This window comes from Anolis sagrei, chromosome X (assembly GCF_037176765.1).
Source record: "Anolis sagrei isolate rAnoSag1 chromosome X, rAnoSag1.mat, whole genome shotgun sequence".
Classification (NCBI taxonomy): Eukaryota; Metazoa; Chordata; class Lepidosauria; order Squamata; family Dactyloidae; genus Anolis; species Anolis sagrei.
Genome location: NC_090034.1, coordinates 61173096 through 61191533, shown reverse-complemented (window position 1 = coordinate 61191533; position 18438 = coordinate 61173096). Strand labels below are relative to the sequence as shown.

At 40.3% G+C, this 18438-nt stretch overlaps 1 protein-coding gene across 1 annotated transcript in view; it reads left to right on the top strand.

Moving 5' to 3' along the window:
• Positions 1–18438, top strand: part of SGSM1 (small G protein signaling modulator 1) — a 49871-nt gene that overhangs the window by 9393 nt on the left and 22040 nt on the right. Inside the window, exons 2-4 of the mRNA XM_060784777.2 lie at positions 10048–10123; positions 16568–16730; positions 17725–17880. Coding sequence (XP_060640760.2) covers positions 10048–10123; positions 16568–16730; positions 17725–17880 — 395 coding nt within the window. The remainder of the gene's footprint in view (positions 1–10047; positions 10124–16567; positions 16731–17724; positions 17881–18438) is intronic.

Sequence of the window (18438 nt, the reverse complement as noted above, 5' to 3'; positions counted from 1 at the left end):
GCAACTCAAAACAGCTAGGGTTAGTTTCCTTATCATAGCTATTTGTCCCTGGGGGAGTTGCCGTGTTGCCGTTTTCCTTCGGCGTCTCAGAATAATCTTCCGTCAGTATAGAGAATCTATTTTTGTTGGTATTAGAGCTATAACCGGGGGGGGGGGGGGGTAGTTGGGAACTTACATTATCAGTTGAAGAGTAGAGTAGGTGCTGAATTGTATTTGTATTTGCATTCTTTGGGCTCAAAGAGAGGGATAGTCTTTGGCTTCTCTTTCTCCCCATTGTGCTGCTCCCCATTGTGCTTCTCTTTCTCCCCATGGCTCCATGCAAATATCCCCAGTTCCTTAATGTTATATTATTTTAATATATTTAAGAATAAAATATAATATGAAAATAATATTACAATAGTAAAATAATAAAATATTATTTTATTATTAGATTATATTAGTAGGTTATATTATAATAATTTTAGATTATAATACCATTTTATATTATTAGATTATATTATAATTTTATTATATTATTTTTATGTTATTTGGTATCTTCTCCATCCTTTTCTGCCCGGCAGTTGCCATGGCAACAGGATTAAAAAGGATAAATTTATTCTTTCTTTCTTTCATTTATTCATTCACCCTTTTTATATATGATCTATAAGGACTTTTAAATACTGTCTCTATGGTCATTCATTCGATCATAATGAACAGGCTTCCCATTGTTTTCCTATGGAAGGAGGGATGGCGCAGCTCCAAAAGGACTCTTCTTGTTTGTTATGCAAATTATGTTTTGGCCGTAGCGGATGCTGCAGCATCATCACAGCATTTATTTATATGGGTTTGTTTTTTTGTTATTTGTATTTATATGTTTTTCTATATTCAGTGCTGTGGTGTTTCATTCCTCCTCTTTCTTTTCTCCTTCCTCTTTTTTCTCATTCTTTCCTTCTTTCCTTCCTTCTTTTTCATTCATTCCTTCCTTCTTTCTATTATTTATCTCCTTTCATTGTCTTCTTTTTCTTTTCTCCTTTCTCCTTTTCTCATTTTCTTTCTTTCCTTTCATTCCTTTCTTTTCTTTCTATTCTTCTCCTTCCTTTCCTTCCTTCCTTTTCACATTCTCTTATTCTCCATTCTTTCATTATATCTCTCCTTCATTGCTTTCATTCTTCTTCCTTCATTTCTTTTTCATTCTTCTTTTTCATTCCTTTCTCTCCTTTCCTTCCTTCCTTCACTCACTCTTTCCTTTCTCTTCTTTCTTTTATTTGTTCTTTCTTTTCTTTCTGCTTTCTTTCTCTTCCTTCATTCCTTTCCTTACTCTTCTTTCTTTTCATTCTTTTTTTCTGTTTTTTCATTCATTCTTTCTGCTCTTTCTTTTCATTCTTTCCTCCTTTGTCTTCTTTCCTTTCTTTCATTCCTTCTTTCTTTCTATGAATTCCTTCTTTCATTCTCTTCCATCCTTTCTATATTCCTTCTTTCTTTCGCTTCTTTCCTTCTCTATATCCCTTTTTCCCTTCATTCCCTCCTTTCTTTTCCTTTTTTCTCTTTCCTTCTTTCTCTTCTTTTCTTCATTCTTTTCCTTCGTTCTCTTATTTCCTTTTCTATATCTCCTTTCCTTTCCCTTCTGCTTCATTCCTTATTTTCTTTTCTCCTTTTCTTTTTGTCCTTTCTATTCTTCTTCCTCCCTCTTTCTTTCATACTTTCCCCCTTCCTTCCTTTCTCTTCTTTCTGTTCTTTCCTTCATTCTTTTCCTTCCTTCTTTCTCTTCCTTTTAAAAAATTCTTCTTCATTCCTTCCCCTTCAACTTTCTTCCTTCTCTTCCTTCCTTCTCTTTCTATCTCTTCTTTCCTTCCTTCATTTTCTTTCTATTACTTCCTTCCTTCCTTCCTTTTTCTTCTATCTTTCGCTTCTTCTCTTCCTTCCTTCCTTCCTTCCTTCCTTCCTTTCCTTTCCTTTCCCATTTTTTATATTCTTCCTTCTTTCCTTCCTCTTCTTTCCTTATTTTTTTCTTTCCCTCCCTCCAACCCTTTCCTTCATTTCTTTTATTTCCCTTTTTCTCTTTCTTTTTTTCATTCCTTCCTTATTCTTCTTTTTTCCTTTTGTTCCTTATCCTTTCTATCCTCCCCTTCATTCTTTGTTTCCTTCTTTCCTCCTTCCTTCTTTCATTCATTCCTCTCTTCGTTCTCTTCCTTCCTTCTTTCCCTTTTCTCCCATTCCCTTTTTCCCTTTCATTCTCTTCTTCCTTTCCTTTTCTCTTTTTTCCTTCTCATATTCCTTCTACTTCTGCTCCCTCTTTACTTCCTTCCTTTCTCTTCTTCCAGTCTTCCTTTTATTTCCTTCCATCTTCCTTTCATTCTTTTCTCTCTTCTTCCTCTCTTCTTTTATTTCTCATTCCTTCATTTATTTCTCTCTGTATTGTTCATCCTCTTCTCTATCTAGCGACCCATAAAAAGGGCCATTCTGTCGCCTTCACATATTAAATTGATTTATTTACATCTGTATACATCAGTGATGGGGAACCTTTTGAGCTTGGTGTGTCAAAATTTGCCAAAAAACCAAGCATAACTCAGGTGGGGTGCCACTTTGAGGAAAAAAAACACCCATAATTGTAATATATAACTGTATTTAATAACCCAAAAACTAATTATTTAACTGCTTAGCGACTTCTTTGTTTATCCTTCAGTCGGTTTCTTTTGTTGGTCTTGATATTATTTAACACACACTCTTTAAAAATTGGATACAAGAAGCTAAACCAGAAGACGAACATTGGAAAAAAAACTAGATAGAATGCAACGAAGGCTCGAATAAATGAAGAAGGACCATCTTGTCAATGGGGGGAGGGGGGAGGATTAGGGGTGGAAGAAAAATGTATTCAAACTAAAGCAATGTAAAGTAAAGATAAATGTAAAAAAAAGATATTATTTAACACTGAGAATAAGGTCTCACAAAAGTACGTAGAGGGAAAAATTTCAACAAAAAAAAGGGAAACCATGAAAATGAGCGAAATCTGGCTACCAATATTTAAAAAACTCTAAAATCAGGACAGTAAAGAAAGAGCAACACTCAGAAAACAGAGGGATTCCAGACAAGAATCAGTCAGGCCCAGCTAACACCTCCCAACAAAGGATTCCCCTGAGCCAGATTTTTAAGCTGCAAGGCCATTCAGTGCTAATCAAAGTGGCCAATTGCAACATTAACACTTGCCTCCAACAGACAAGTGTTATTTCATCCCATCTCAATGCCAGAGATACATTTTAATGGTGTAGCATTAGAAAATGTTGATAATTTCCGCTACCTTGGCAGCCACCTCTCCACCAAAGTCAACATTGATGCCGAAATACAACATCGCCTGAGCTCTGCAAGTGCAGCATTTTCCCGAATGAAGCAGAGAGTGTTTGAGGACCGGGACATCCGTAGAGATACCAAGGTGCTTGTCTATAAAGCTATTGTCCTCCCAACCCTGCTCTATGCCTGTGAGACGTGGACTGTCTACAGACGTCACATGCAACTCCTGGAACGATTCCATCAGCGCTGCCTTCGGAAAATCCTGCAAATCTCCTGGGAAAACAAGCGGACAAACGTCAGCGTGCTGGAAGAAGCAAAGACCACCAGCATTGAAGCGATGGTGCTCCAACATCAACTCTGCTGGGCCGGCCACGTTGTCCGGATGCCCAACCACCGTCTCCCAAAGCAGTTGCTCTACTCTGAACTCAAGAATGGAAAACGGAACGTTGGTGGGCAAGAAAAGAGATTTAAAGATGGGCTCAAAGCCAACCTTAAAAACTCTGGCATAGACACTGAGAACTGGGAAGCCCTGGCCCTTGAGCGCTCCAGCTGGAGGTCAGCTGTGACCAGCAGTGCTGCAGAATTCGAGGAGGCACGAGTGGAGGGTGAAAGAGAGAAACGTGTCAGGAGGAAGGCGCGTCAAGCCAACCCCGACCGGGAAACCAATGCCCACACTGCGGAAGAAGATGCAGACCAAGAATAGGGCTCCACAGCCACATGCGGACCCACAAGGAAACCCATAATGGAAGACCATCTTACTCGTCCAACGAGGGATCGCCTAAGAAGAAGAAGAAGAAGAAAGAAGAAGATTTCTCCCACCCTGGATGTTATTCCACAGGGATATAAACCCCACTTGCCTAGTTTCCATCAAACCTCCGAGGATGCCTGCCATAAGATGTGAGCAAAACGTCAGGAGAGAATGCTCCTGGAACATGGCCAGACAGCTTGGAAAACTCACAGCAACCCAATGTGTGAAAAGCTTTGGTTGATGTCTTTTAATATAGGCATTTGATTGCTTGTAATTATGCGTTTTAGCTATGTTGCACTCCACCCTGAGCAGAGAGGCAGATAAGAAACCAAATTATGTAGTTGTTGGTGCTGCTGCTGATGTTGCTTTCCTCCCCAACGTATCGGCTCTTCGCCCCTTGATGAGCCTACCTAGGTTGCAATGGAGTTAAAATATAAATTCTTGATCTCAGAGAGACAGAGGGAGAGATGGGTGGAGACAAAAATAGGATTAAAAAAGGAGAACAGAGCAATTGCCGGGGCAGGGAGGCAAAGTGTATGAAAAAGAGAACAGGAGTATACAGTCAGAAGGATGTTGGGATGTGAGTAGAGAATGAAAAACTGCAGTGAAAATGCCAGGATCACAGGATGGAGGAAAGGAAGGGTGGGGATGAATAGGAAGGAGGAGAGAGAGAGAAAGAAAGGGAAAATCTGGAAAAGTGAGGAAGAGAGAGGAGGGAACGCAGGAAGGGGCCAGCGGCTGCAGGAAACCTGCCCCCCCCCCCCCAACTTGGCCCTCCTGCCTCAGGAAAGTTTGACTAGCTGCCAGCCCAGCCTGAGTGAGACAGAAGCAGCAGCAGATGAGTTTAGCTGAGGAGGAGGAAAAAAAGACCCCAGCCACCAAGCGTGCGCTTGTGTGTGCGTGCGCCGTGCAGCCCACGCCTCCCTCCGCCAAAAGCAGCCAGGTGATTGAAAGCCGAGTTGCGGGGCCGGAGGATCCTTTCTCCAGCAACGCGCTCCTGCCTTGAGACAGCACACTTTTTCTCTCTCTCTCCCTCTCTTTCGACTTCTCTGTATGCAGCCGCATGTGGCTGCGTGTCATTGAAAATGGCTATGCGTGTCAGTGCTGACATGCGTGTCATAGGTTCGCCATCATGGGTATACATAATATAAGGAGCCCCCGGTGGCACAGTAGGTTAAACTGCTGAGCTGCTGAACTTAGTAACCAAAAGGTTGGCAGGGTGAGCTCCCACTGTTGGCCCCAACTTTTGCCAACCTAGCAGTTCGAAAACATGCAAATGTGAGTAGATCAATAGGTACTTCTCCGGCGGGAAGATGAGAGCGCTCCATGCAGTCATGCCAGTGGCCACATGACCTTGGAGGCATCTACAGACAACGCAGGCCCTTGGACCTAGAAATGGAGATGAGCACCAGAGTCCCAGAATGGGACTCGACTGGACTTAATGTCAAGGGGAAACCTTTACCTTTACTACTCATAATAAAAGTGAAAATGTGTGTATGTGGTGGAGGTGCCCACTCACACAGACAGCCACCGGCCTCCACAAACAGGCTATGCCAATGTCCGCCCCAAACAGTACGGCTCACCACCCATTCAGGGACCATTTCATCCAAGATTTGACATGTTTCCTTCACCACAGGCAGGCATCCCAGGGTTACTTGTGTGAAATTTGCATGACCCCCCCCCCCCACTGCCTATCCTTTAACAGACTGGAGGGGTTTGAGGGACTGACTTAACAGGATGGAAGTTGTAGTTCACTCTGCACACATAACCCCTATGGCCAGGTTTGGGGGGAATTGTCCTTGATTATAGGAGTTGTAGTTCACCTAAATACAGAGAGCACTGTGAACTCAACCAACAATGGATCTGAACCAATCTTGCCATGGATGATGGGACTTGCAGTACCTTCACTCACTTCCAGAGACCAATGCGACCCACACGCGTGACAGATCAGGACCACATTTGACACACAGAGCCCCCATATATCTTGGTGAAGTTTGGAGGAGGAAGGACCACAGATGATGGGATTTGCAGTACCTTCACCCAATTCAGCTCCCACAGACCACTGTGACCCCCCACGTATGACGGACCTGTATCAAACTTGGCACACAGACTCTCCATGAGGCACTTTATGTCCTGGAGATGGTTGGGAGAGGATGGGCCACAGACAATGGGATTTGCAGTATCTTCACTCACTTCCAGAAACCACTATGACCCCCACAAATGATGCACCTGGACCAAATTTGGCATAGAAACTTTCCATGATGCACTTTATGTCTTGGTGGGGATATTGGGGAAGGATGAACCAGGGATGATGGGCATTGCTCACTCACTTTCACAGACCACAGTGATCCCCACGAATGATGAGCCTGGATCAAACTTGGAACACAAAGCCCCCATGATCAACAGAACATACTGGAGGGGTTTGGGGAACTGACTCACCTACATGGGAATTATAGTGTACCCTGCACCAAACATGGCACACAGAATCCTGGTGATCATCAGAACATATTGGAGGTGTTTATGGGGGACCAACCTCCCTTTGTAGGAGTTGTAGTTCACCCTGCATACAGAGCACTCTGAACCCTCTCAATAATGGATCTGGACCAAACTTGGCACACAGACTCAACATGCCTAACTGTGAATATAGGCGGGAGTTTGGGGGTGATTGCCCTCGGAATCTGGGAGTTGTATTTCACTTGCATCCAGATAAACTGTGACTCCCACTAACAATGGACCAGGACCAAACTTGGCACAGAGAAGCCCCATGATCAACTGAACATACTGCAGGGGTTTGGGGAAAATGACTTTGATTTTAGTTCACCTGCATCCCAAGAGCACTCAATCCAGCTGACAACGGATCTGGAACACACTTGGCACATACACCCAACATGGCCAACTGTAAATACTGGAAGAATTTGGGGGTGACAGCCCTTGGCATATGGGAGTTGTAGTTCACCCTTATCCAGAAAGCACTGAAGTCAGCCGATGACTGATCTGGACCAAATATGGCACACTGTGCTTACAGGCCTGGTTTGGGGAGGATTGACCCATGATTCTGGGAATTGTAGTTCACCCACATCCTTATGCATCTTCTAATGGGAGCATTCATAAACAACGAAACCAAAGACTGGCTTTTTCCTAATAAATAGTGTTACTAATTAACCAAATGGTATTACCTAACACCCCAAAACAGACAATACAGGCCTGGTTTGGGAAGGGTTGACCCATGATTCTGGGAATTGTAGTTCACCCACATCCTTATGCATCTAATGGGAGCATTCATGAACAACGAAACCAAAGACTGGCTTTTGCCTAATAAATAGTGTTACTAATTAACTAAATGATATTACCTAACACCCCAAAACAAACAATACATTTTTCAAATAATCTGGGTACCGCTGAGTACCCAAGCTAGGATAAATCAAAACGGATAATGTCTCCTTGGTTTTGTTTAATCTAAAACAGGATATGGGAATTAAATGCATGGCAAGCCATGCAAACATGGCTTCAGTTATTGAAAATGTTTTAATAAAAATAGTTAAAATAATAATATTTATATATTATATTGACATTGTTATATTAACTGTTAAGTTATATTATATTGACATTATTATATTACAATAGTATATTATCTGGTTTTTCATTATTATGTAAGTACCAGCCATCCCCTGCCACGCGCAACGCATGGCCCAGTCTGGTGATCTGGAAAATGTTGGCTTCTAATATATATCATTTCTTTATGCTTGTGTTGATGTGGAGATTTTCTGGTTTGCCTACTCTGGAACATGCAACATACAATTGTCCTTGTTTAGAGGTCCCTTTCAAATCTATAATACTATATCTCACTGTGTGTGAATCATATCTATCTATATCTATGGCTGGATGGCTCTTTGTCAGGAGGGCTTTATGTTTTCTTGTCCTGGTGAAGGGAGTTGGACCGGATGACCTTAAGTATTTTCTGTTGGTCATGGGGGTTCTGTGTGGGAAGTTTGCCCCAATTCTGTCGTTGGTGGGGTTCAGAATGCTCTTTGATTGTAGATGAACTATTTATTTATTATTTATTTCTTTAGCAATTTTGTATACCGGTCTTCTCCCCTCTATCGGGGGACTCGGGCCGGTTTCCAACAATAATATCACAAAACAATCATTAAAAACGTCATATAACATGTTCAATTAAAACGTTAAAACAGCACTATACATTCCAGTAACGACAGCTCCCAAATGTCAAGGTCTATTTCCCCCAAATTCCATCTGTGTTCATATTTGGGTATATGGAATATTTGTGCCAAGTTTGGTCCAGATCCATCATAGTTTGAGCCCACAGTGCTCTCTGGATGTAGGTGAATTACAACTCCCAAACTCAAGGTCAATGCCTACCAACCCCTTCTAGTGTTTTCTGATGGTCATGGCAGTCCTGTGTGTCACTTTTGGTTCAATTCCATTATTGATGGAGTTCAGAATGCTCTTTGATTGTAGGTAAACTATAAATCCCAGCAATGACAACTCTCAATATTTTTTTTGAGTGATGGTCGCTCCTTGGGTTAGTAGGTGTCTTGCGGCCAAATTTGGTGGCAATTCACCCAGTGGTTTTTGGGTTATGTTAATCCCACAAACGAACATTACATTTTTATTTATATAGATAGACTAGCTTGGGGACCCGGCGATGCCTAGTTACTTGAGAAAGGCATTGTTTGTTTGTGACGTCTGGTTATATCAGTTTGGTCATATGTCACGCTATTTCTTAGAGGAAAAGCTCAGTATTTGCTTTTGTATTTCATGAATGCTCCCATTAGAGTAGTGTTTCTCAACCTGTGGGTCCCCAGATGTTTCGGCCTTCAACTCCCAGAAATCCTAACAGCTGGTAAACTGGCTGGGATTCCTGGGAGTTGTAGGTCAAAACACCTGGGGACTCACAAGCTGATTAGAAAATGCATCACCCACGAACCATGTCAGTTTTTAAAGCTGCAGGGGGTTCCATGGTCTGTCCCCCTAAACCCCTCCGGTATGTCCTGTTGGTCACCAGGGTTCTGTGTGCCAAGTTTAGTCCAGATCGGTCATTGGTGGGATTCTCTCTGGAATTACAACTCCCACTTGGGTGGGTCAGTTCCCCCCCCCCCCCAATCTCTCCAGTATTTTCTGTTGTTCATCAGTGTTCTGTGTGCCAAATTTAGTCCAGGTCCATGCCGGCAGGACTGAAGACCGACAGGTCGCAGGTTCGAACCTGGGGAGAGGCGGATGAGCTCCCTCTGTTAGTTCCACCTCCTCATGCGGGGACATGAGAGAAGCCTCCCAGAAGGATGGTAAAACATCAAAAATCATCCAGGCACCCCCTGGGCAACATCCTTGCAGACGGCCAATTCTCTCACAACAGGAGCGGTTGCTCCTGACACGACAAAAAAAAAAAAAGTCCAGGTCCATCATTGGTGGAGTTTAGAAAGCTCTCTGGGTGCAGGGGAAAGTACAACTCCCATGTGGGGGGTCAGCCTCCCCCCCCCCACAAACCCTTCCATTATGTTCCGTTGGTCATGGGGGGTCTGTGTGCCAAGTGTGGTCCAGGTCCGTCATGCATGAGGGCCGTAGTGGTCTCTGAAAGTGAGTGAACGTACTGCACTTCCCATCATCCATGGTCCATCCTCCCCAAACCGCAACAGGACATAAAGTGGGTGTGGTTCATCAGTGTTCTGTGTGCCAAGTTTAGTCCAATTCCATCTTTGGTGGAGTTCAGAGTGCCCTTCAATTGCAAGTGAACTATACATCCCAGTACCTACATCTATCTATACACACAATAAAAGTGAAAATGTGTGTATTATAATTATAATACAATAAATAAAAATCAAATATCATTCCATTAAAATATTGAAATAAATCCAGAATTTATTTTAAATAATAACAATAATAATAAAATTAATAAGTAAAGTAATATAAAAGGACCTTTGCTGTAATTAAATGGTCCTTTTAATTGGAAAGCCTTAGGTGTGTGTATATATGTGTGTGTGTGTGTGTATAATTTTTAATTTTATTTAATTTTATTAAAGGTGAAACAAATAATGGAAGAAGCCGTTACCAGGAAGTTCGTCCATGAAGACAGCAGCCATATTATTTCCTTCTGCGGTAATTATTTAATTGTATTGTATTGTATTTTTATGATACTTCATTTTATTGATGGGAAGCTTCCCACTGGAGTGGAAATCATCTATTGGACAGATAGGGGTCACAACAACATATGCTGTTGATAATGTGGTCTGTGTGCATTCAGAAGAAGGCCTACAAGCCACTCTAAACACTTTTGCAGAAGCATCCAAAAAGCTCGGCCTGTCACCGAGCATCGAGAAAACCAAAGTGCAGGCACCACCCAATCCCTCTGCAATGCCAGAAATACGGCTTAATGGTGTAACATTAGAAAATGTGGACCATTTCTGCTCCCTTGGCAGCCACCTCCACAAAAGTCAATATTGACACTGAAATACAACACCGCCTGAGCTCTGCGAGTGCAGCATTTTTCTGAATAAAGCAGAGTTTGTAGACCGGGATATCCATAGGGATACCAAGGTGCTTGTTTCTAAAGCCATTCCCCTCCCAATCCTGTTCTATGCCTGCAAAACGTGGATTGTCTATATGCGTCACAATCAACTCCTGGAACGATTCCATCAGTGTTGCCTCTGAAAAATCCCACAAATCTCTTGGGAAGATAGGCAGACAAATGTCAGCGTGCTGGAAAAAGAAGCAGTGACCACTAGCATTGCTCCTACGCCATCAACTTCACTGTGCTGAAGGCCGTGTTGTCTGAATGCCCAAAGATCACCGTCTCTCAAAACAGTTACTCTCCTCCCAACTCAAGAAATGTTGGTGGTCAGGAAAAGAGATGTAAAGATGGGCTCAAAGCAAACCTGGAAAGACCAGGTTGGGACAAAGGACTCTTGTCTGCTGGAGCTAGGTGTGAATGTACATTCACACCTAGCTCCAGCAGACAAGAGTCCTTTGTCCCAACCTGGTCTTTCCACAGATATATAAACCCATTTTCCTAGTTCCAACAGACCTCACTACCTCTGAGGATGCTTGCCATAGATGCAGGCGAAACGTCAGGAGAGAATGCCTCTAGAACATGGCCATGTAGACCGAAAAAACTTACAACAACCCAATAATAATAGAATAAAGTAATAAACGTAATAATAACAATACAATAAAATAATAAATGTAACAATAACAATAATAGAGCAAAATAATAAATGTACGAATATCAACAACAATAAAATAATAAATGTAATAATAATAACAACAACAAAGTAAAATAATAAATAATACTGACTCTAGTATAAGCTGAGGGAGACTTTTTCAGCCTAAAAAAGACTGAAAAACTAGGCTTATACTCGAGTATATACAGTAAGTAAGTAAACTTTAATATACGGATCTCAGTGTGTCTTTTGTATAATGTGTGGCCCAAGGTATTGGTTTCTCTCTTTCTAGTACATGACTAGCGGTCCCCTGCCACGTGTTGCTGTGGCCCAGTCTGATGATCTGGAAAATAAAGTAATGAGAAAGTGTTGGTTTCTAATATATGTAATGTCTTGATGTTTGTGGGTAAACAGTATTTCTTGCTGTTTCTTTGTCAGTGTTGATGTGGAAATTGTCTGGTTTGCCTACTCTGGGACGTGCAATGTATAATTATCCTTCTTTAGGAGTCCCTTTCAAATCTTTGATACTGCATCTGTCATATACATATATGTGTGCGTGTGTGAATGGCTGGATGGCCCTTTGTCAGAAGGGCTTTGAGTATGTTTTCTTGCCCTGGTGAAGGGAGTTGGACTGGATGGCCTTAAGGCAGCATTTCTCAACATGGGAAGTCAAGACCTGGGGGGGGGGGAGGTCACCAGGGGGGGTGTCAGAAGGGTCTCCAAAGATCACAAGAAAGCACAGTATTTTCTGTTGGTCATGAGGGTTCTGTGTGGGAAGTTTGCCCCAATTCTGTCGTTGGTGGGGTTCAGAATGCTCCTTGATTGTAGGTGAACTATAAATCCCAGTAACTACAACTCTCAAAAGTCAATGTCTATTTCCCTCAAACTCCATCTGTGTGCATATTTGGGCATACTGAGTATTCGTGCCAAGATTGGTCCGGATCCATCATTGTTTGAGTCCACAGTGGTCTCTAGATGTAGGTGAACTACAACTCCAAAACTCAAGGTCAATGCCCACCAAACCCTTCCAGTGTTTTCTGTTGGTCATGGGAGGCCTGTGTGTCAAGTTTGGTTGAATTCCATCATTGGTGGAGTTCAGAATGCTCTTTGATTGTAGGTGAATTATAAATCCCAGCAACTACAACTCCCAAATGACAAAATCATAATTTTTTTAGGGATGGTCACTCCTTGTGTTGTGAGACGTTTTGTTGCCAAATTTGGTGTGATTTCGTTCATTGGTTCTTTTGTTTTTAAGGTACTCATTACGCACAGAGCATTTATATATATATATATACATACAGCTAAACAGTATGTGTGTGATGTTTTCTTCCTCTGATGCCCCACAGATACAAAATGGTTCATTATTTGGAACTTGGTTAAATCTTCCCTGTTTGACCGTTGTATCCAGCTGTTCAAATCTCCTTCTGGTCAATACCCTATCGAGGTGTTTAGCCATTTCTGTCTTTAGATGTTGGGCTGTTTGAAAAGTATGTTTACAATGACTTAGCCATTTCAGTAAGCCACCCTTACTGAGGGTAGCCATGTCTTTCTGAGCTTCTCTATCCAGTATTTGTTGTGCAACCCTTTTTGGATCTAATTCTTCTAAGAGATTTGGATATAGAAACAGAAGTCCACAACTCCTAATGTGTTTTGTCAATTGAACTAGCCAAGAGGTCTCATGTTGATTTTCTGCTCTAATTGGCACAGTTTTGGTGGTCCGTCATTTGCTATGGCGTTCGATTATACCCAGTAGTTATATCTTGGGTAATAACAGGAATAGATAATGTAATATAATAATAATTATTATATTGCCGAAGGCTTTCATGACCAGAATCACTAGGTTGTTGTACATTTTTGGGCTGTATGGCTATGTTCCAGAAGCATTCTCTCCTGGAGAGAATGCTTCTGGAACATGGCCATTCAACGCAAAAAATTTACAACAACACAAGAATTATTATAATCTATCTATATATATATAAATGCTCTGTGCATAATGAGTACCTTTAAAAAAAAAGAACCAATGAACAAAATCACACCAAATTTGGCAACAAAACGTCTCACAACACAAGGAGTGACCATCACCCAAAAAATTACGATTTTGTCATTTGGGAGTTGTAGTTGCTGGGATTTATAGTTCACCTACAATCAAAGAGCATTCTGTACTCCACCAACGATGCAATTGAACCAAACCTGGCACACAGAACTCCCCTGACCAACAGAAAACACTAGAAGGGTTTGGTGGCCATTGACCTTGAGTTTTGGAGTTGTAGTTCACCTACATCTAGAGAGCACTCTGGACTCAAACAATGATGGATCTGGACCAAACTTGGCATGAATACTCAATACGCCCAAATATAAACACAGAGGGAGTTTGGGGGAAATAGACCTTGACATTTGGGAGTTGTAGTTAACAGGATTTATAGTTCACCTACAATCAAGGAGCATTCCGAACCCCACCAACGATGGAATTGGGCCAAACATCCCACACAGAACCCCCATGACCAACATAAAATACTGTGTTTTCTGGTGGTGTTTGGTGACCCTTTTGACACCCCCCTGGTGACCCCCCCCCCGGGGTCTTGACTTCCCTGGTTGAGAAATGCAGCCCTAAGGTCATGCAGTCCAACTCCCTTCACCAGAGCAAGAAAACATAATCAAAGCCCGCCTGACAAAGGGCCATCCAGCCATTCATACACATGAGAGAAGCCTCCCACAAGGATGATAAAAACGTCAATTCATCCGGGCGTCCCCTGGGCAACGTCCTTGCAGTTGACCAATTCAATTCAATTGCAATTGAATTCAATTGCAGTTTCTCAAGTTGCTCCTGACACGACAAAAAAAAGTATCAAAGATCTGAAAGGGACTCCTAAAGAAGGAGAATGAATGACATGTTGCATTTTCCAGAGTAGGCAAACCAGACAATCTCCACATCAACAGTGGCAAAGAAACAGCAAGAAATAATGTTTACCCACAAGCATCAAGACATTACATAGATTAGAAACCAGCACTTTCTCATTACGTTATTTTTCAGATCACCAGACTGGGCCACAGCAACGCATGGCAGGGGACTTCTAGTTATAATATAAAGGAGAATATCAGGTATTCTCCTCTAAAGAACTATAATAATAATAATAATAATAATAATAATAATAATAATTATTATTATTGTTGTTGTTGTTGTTGTTGTTGTTGTTGTTGTTATTATTATTGCATGGGCAGTTCCTTGACAATATTGAAGGAAAAATTGACAAGGAGAAGACCTGGTTATGGCTCACGAATGGAACACTGAATAATAATAATAATAAAACTTTATTTATACCCCGCTCCATCTCCCCCAGGGGGACTCGGTGCGGCTTACATGAGGCCCCGCCCATCGATACAATACAATCAGTATAACACAAAACATAATAAAATGAGCAAAATACATAAAATGCAAAATCAAAATAATATACAACACAACAATATAAAATCAAACATTAAAAACACAGGGAATTTCACTAGGCAGGGCCAGATGCATAGATAAAATTATATATTTTTTTAAAAAAACACTGGAAGATAGGACAGTGTAACTTATAAGGATGAGGCTCCAAGAATGAGGAATGATTTCATTGCACAACCCATAAAATATAGTGCGTCTAAGGACATTTTGTGCAAAGTGTGCTCAGGGAGAATCTTACATTCAATCACTGAAGACACATTGGGATAACCAGGTTTTCAAATTCCTCCTAAAGATTGCAGGTGTGGAGGCTTGTTTAATGTCTCTGGGGAGTGAGTTCCAGAGCCAGGGGTCCACCACAGAGAATGCCCTCTCTTTCGTCCCTGCAAGTCGCACCTGCGATGCGGGCGGGAGCGAAAGAAGGGCCTCTCCGGAGGATCGAAGGGATCGTGTGGGTTCATAGATGGAAATACAGTCGCGCAGGTAGGAGGGTCCCACACCGTTCAGGGCTTTGTAGGTCAAGACGTACACCTTGAATTGGGCCCGGTAGGTAAACGGCAGCCAGTGGATCTCCTTAAACAGGAGGGTTGACCGCTCTCTGTAATTCGCTCCAGTTAATAGTCTGGCTGCCGCCCGTTGGACCAGTTGGAGTTTCTGGGCCGTCTTCAAGGGCAGCACCACATAGAGAGCATTGCAACAGTCCAATCTAGAGGTAACTAAGGCGTGCCAAATCCGACTTCACGAGGAACAGTCGCAGCTGGCACACGACCTTCAATTGTGCGAATGCCCTCCCAGCCACCGCCAACGCCTGAGCTTCAAGCGTCAGCGCTGAATCTAGGAGGACACCCAAGCTGCGGACCTGCGATTTCAGGGGGAGTGCAACCCCGTCAAGCACAGGTTTCCACCTTGATCCAGCCTACGATTTACCTGGAGGACCTCTGTCTTGTCAGGATTGATCTTCAGCTTATTCAAAGAAGGAGAAGAAGGAGACAGAAGGCCTGATTCTTGCAGCCCAGGAGCAAGCCATCAGAACCAATGCAATTAAGGCTAGGATTGAAAAATCAGCTAATGACCCAAAATGCAGACTGTGCAAGGATGCTGATGAAACTATTGATCATATCCTCAGCTGCTGCAAGAAAACCGAACAGACTACAAACAGAGGCACAACTCTGTAGTCCAAATGATTCATTGGAACTTAGGTCACAAGTACCGCCTGCCAGCAGTCAAGCAGTCATAAACCTGCAAAGGGAGTGGAAAATGAACATGCAAAAATACCGTGGGACTTTTGAAGCCAAACTGACAAAGTTTTGCAACACAATACACCAGACATCACAATGGTGGAAAAGTAAAAAGTTTGGGTTATTGATGTTGCCATACCAGGTAACAGTCGAATTGACGAAAAACAACTGGAAAAACTCAGCCATTATCAGGACCTCAAAATCGAACTGCAAAGGCTCTGGCATAAACTAGTGTTTATCGGCACACTGGGTGCCATGCCAAAAGATCTCAGCTGGCATTTGGAAACAATAAACATTGACAAAATCACGATCTGCCAACTGCAAAAGGCCATCTGACTTGGATCTGCGCGCATCATTCGAAAATATATCACACAGTCCTAGACACTTGGGAAGTGTTCAACTTGTGATTTTGGGATACAAAATCGAGCATATAGATCTCATTTGCTGTGACATACTGTGTTTTTGTGTCAATAATAATAATAATAATGGATATTGTTGCTTATGCCTTGGTGAAAATAATAACAATAAATTATTATTAATAATAATAATGGATACTGTTAAAAATAAGTAAAATAAATAAACAATAATAACAATAAATTGATAATAATAGTAATATAATATAATAATAAACAATAAATACATAATAATATTAGATAAAATAATTAATAATTAATAATACATTAATAATAATAATAAGCCTTTTCTGTAGCGGCGGTGGAGGCCTGCATCTTGCATGGGCTGAAGCGCCGTGCGGCGGGATTCCTGCGCAGCAACAAGATGGCGGCCCTTTTCCTGAAAGCCGGGAAGAGCTTCCCTCCCGCAGAAGAGCTCTGCCGAAAAGTCCAGGGCTTTGAGCAGGCCATCGAGAACATGTACGTACTTTTTTTGTGAATATTTTCATTATTATTTCTGCAAATCTTTTAAATATTTTGTAATTTTTTCTCTGAATATTTCCGTGAATATATTTCTGAATATTTTAGAGTATTTTTTGAATATTTTTTATTATTTATGTGAATGGTTTTATGAATATATTTTTGTAAATATTTCTGTAAATATTAGCATGAATCTGGTTTTCTTAATTTTTATGAATATTTTATTATTATTTTTGTGATAATTTCCAGGAATATATTTTTGTGAATATTTTTGTGATTATTTCTATGAATATAGCTTCACTTCCCTTCACTTTATTTCTTAATTAGTCGCTCTCCACCAAGGTGCTCCGAGCGACTTACAATTTAAAATAGCATTTACACAATATAAAAACATTCCACATAAAAACATTCAACAGTGACTATTTGGCAAATTAGATCTGATCACTTTACTTAAATGCACAACCAAACAGCCAAGTCTTGAGTGCCTTTACAAAAGGTCACAACTCCGACATTGCTCTAATGTATGGAGGCAATGAGTTCCACAGAATTGGAGCATAGGTCGAAAAAGCTCTACGCCTTGTCGTTTCCAGGTGTACCTCCCTAGGGCCCGGGATGTATAGGAGATTTAAATTTGGCAATATTTCTGCAAATATTTTTATGAATGTATTTTTGTAAATATATTTTAGTGAATATTTTTATAAATATGTTACCCATATTTATGCAAATATTTTAGTAATATTTTTTTGTAAATGTTTTTTCAAATATTTTCATGAATGTATTTTTGAATATTTTTACAATTATTTCTGCAAATATATCATTTTGTTATTTTTTGATTATATTATGATTTGTTTATTTTTATTAAATAATATTATTTATATATGTGTGTGTGTGTTTAATTGATTTTTATTTCATTGTTTTATTTATTCATATTTATATTTTTTAAATTATATTTTTAATGCAAAATTCTTCTCTCCTCCAATATTTTAATTTTTAGGCGAAACCAAGGGTCTGGAATGCAGGAAAATGTTCGCAACAAGATGGCAAAATTCCCAAATCTTTCTCCACAAGCCATTCGTCATCTTTGGATCCGGACTGCCCTTTTTGAAAAAGTTCTGGACAAAATTGTTCATCACTTGGTTGAAAACAGCAGGTAATAATTAAATGTGTGTGTGTGTGTTTCATGCTATGCATTACAATAATTTAAAATTTGAAATTTAATGATTTTTTTTGAAATTGTAAAATTTTAAAAATTGAAATTTTGTTATTTTAAATCTCAAATTTCAGAAATTTAAAATTCCAAAACATCAGCATTCAAATTTGCATTTTCAAATTTCAAATTGAACCTTCAGTCTTATATTGCAAACTATTCATTACAATAATTTTAGAATTTGAAATTTAAAATAGATTTTTTAAAAAATTCAAATTTAAAAATGTGAAAATTGAAATTCCAAAAAATTGAAATTTTGAATTACAAATTAGACCTTCCTTCTTTCCTTCCCTCAGTCTGAGGTATAATAATTTTAAAATATTAATTTTATTGTAATTTAAAAAAATATAAAAGTATTAATATAAACTATTAAATTATTATGGATCATAAATTCTTATCAATATTATTTAATACTAATATTAAATATTAATCAGTAATAGATCCTAATATTTTATATTTAAAACATTTTATTTCAAAACTAATTATATTTTCATTCGATTA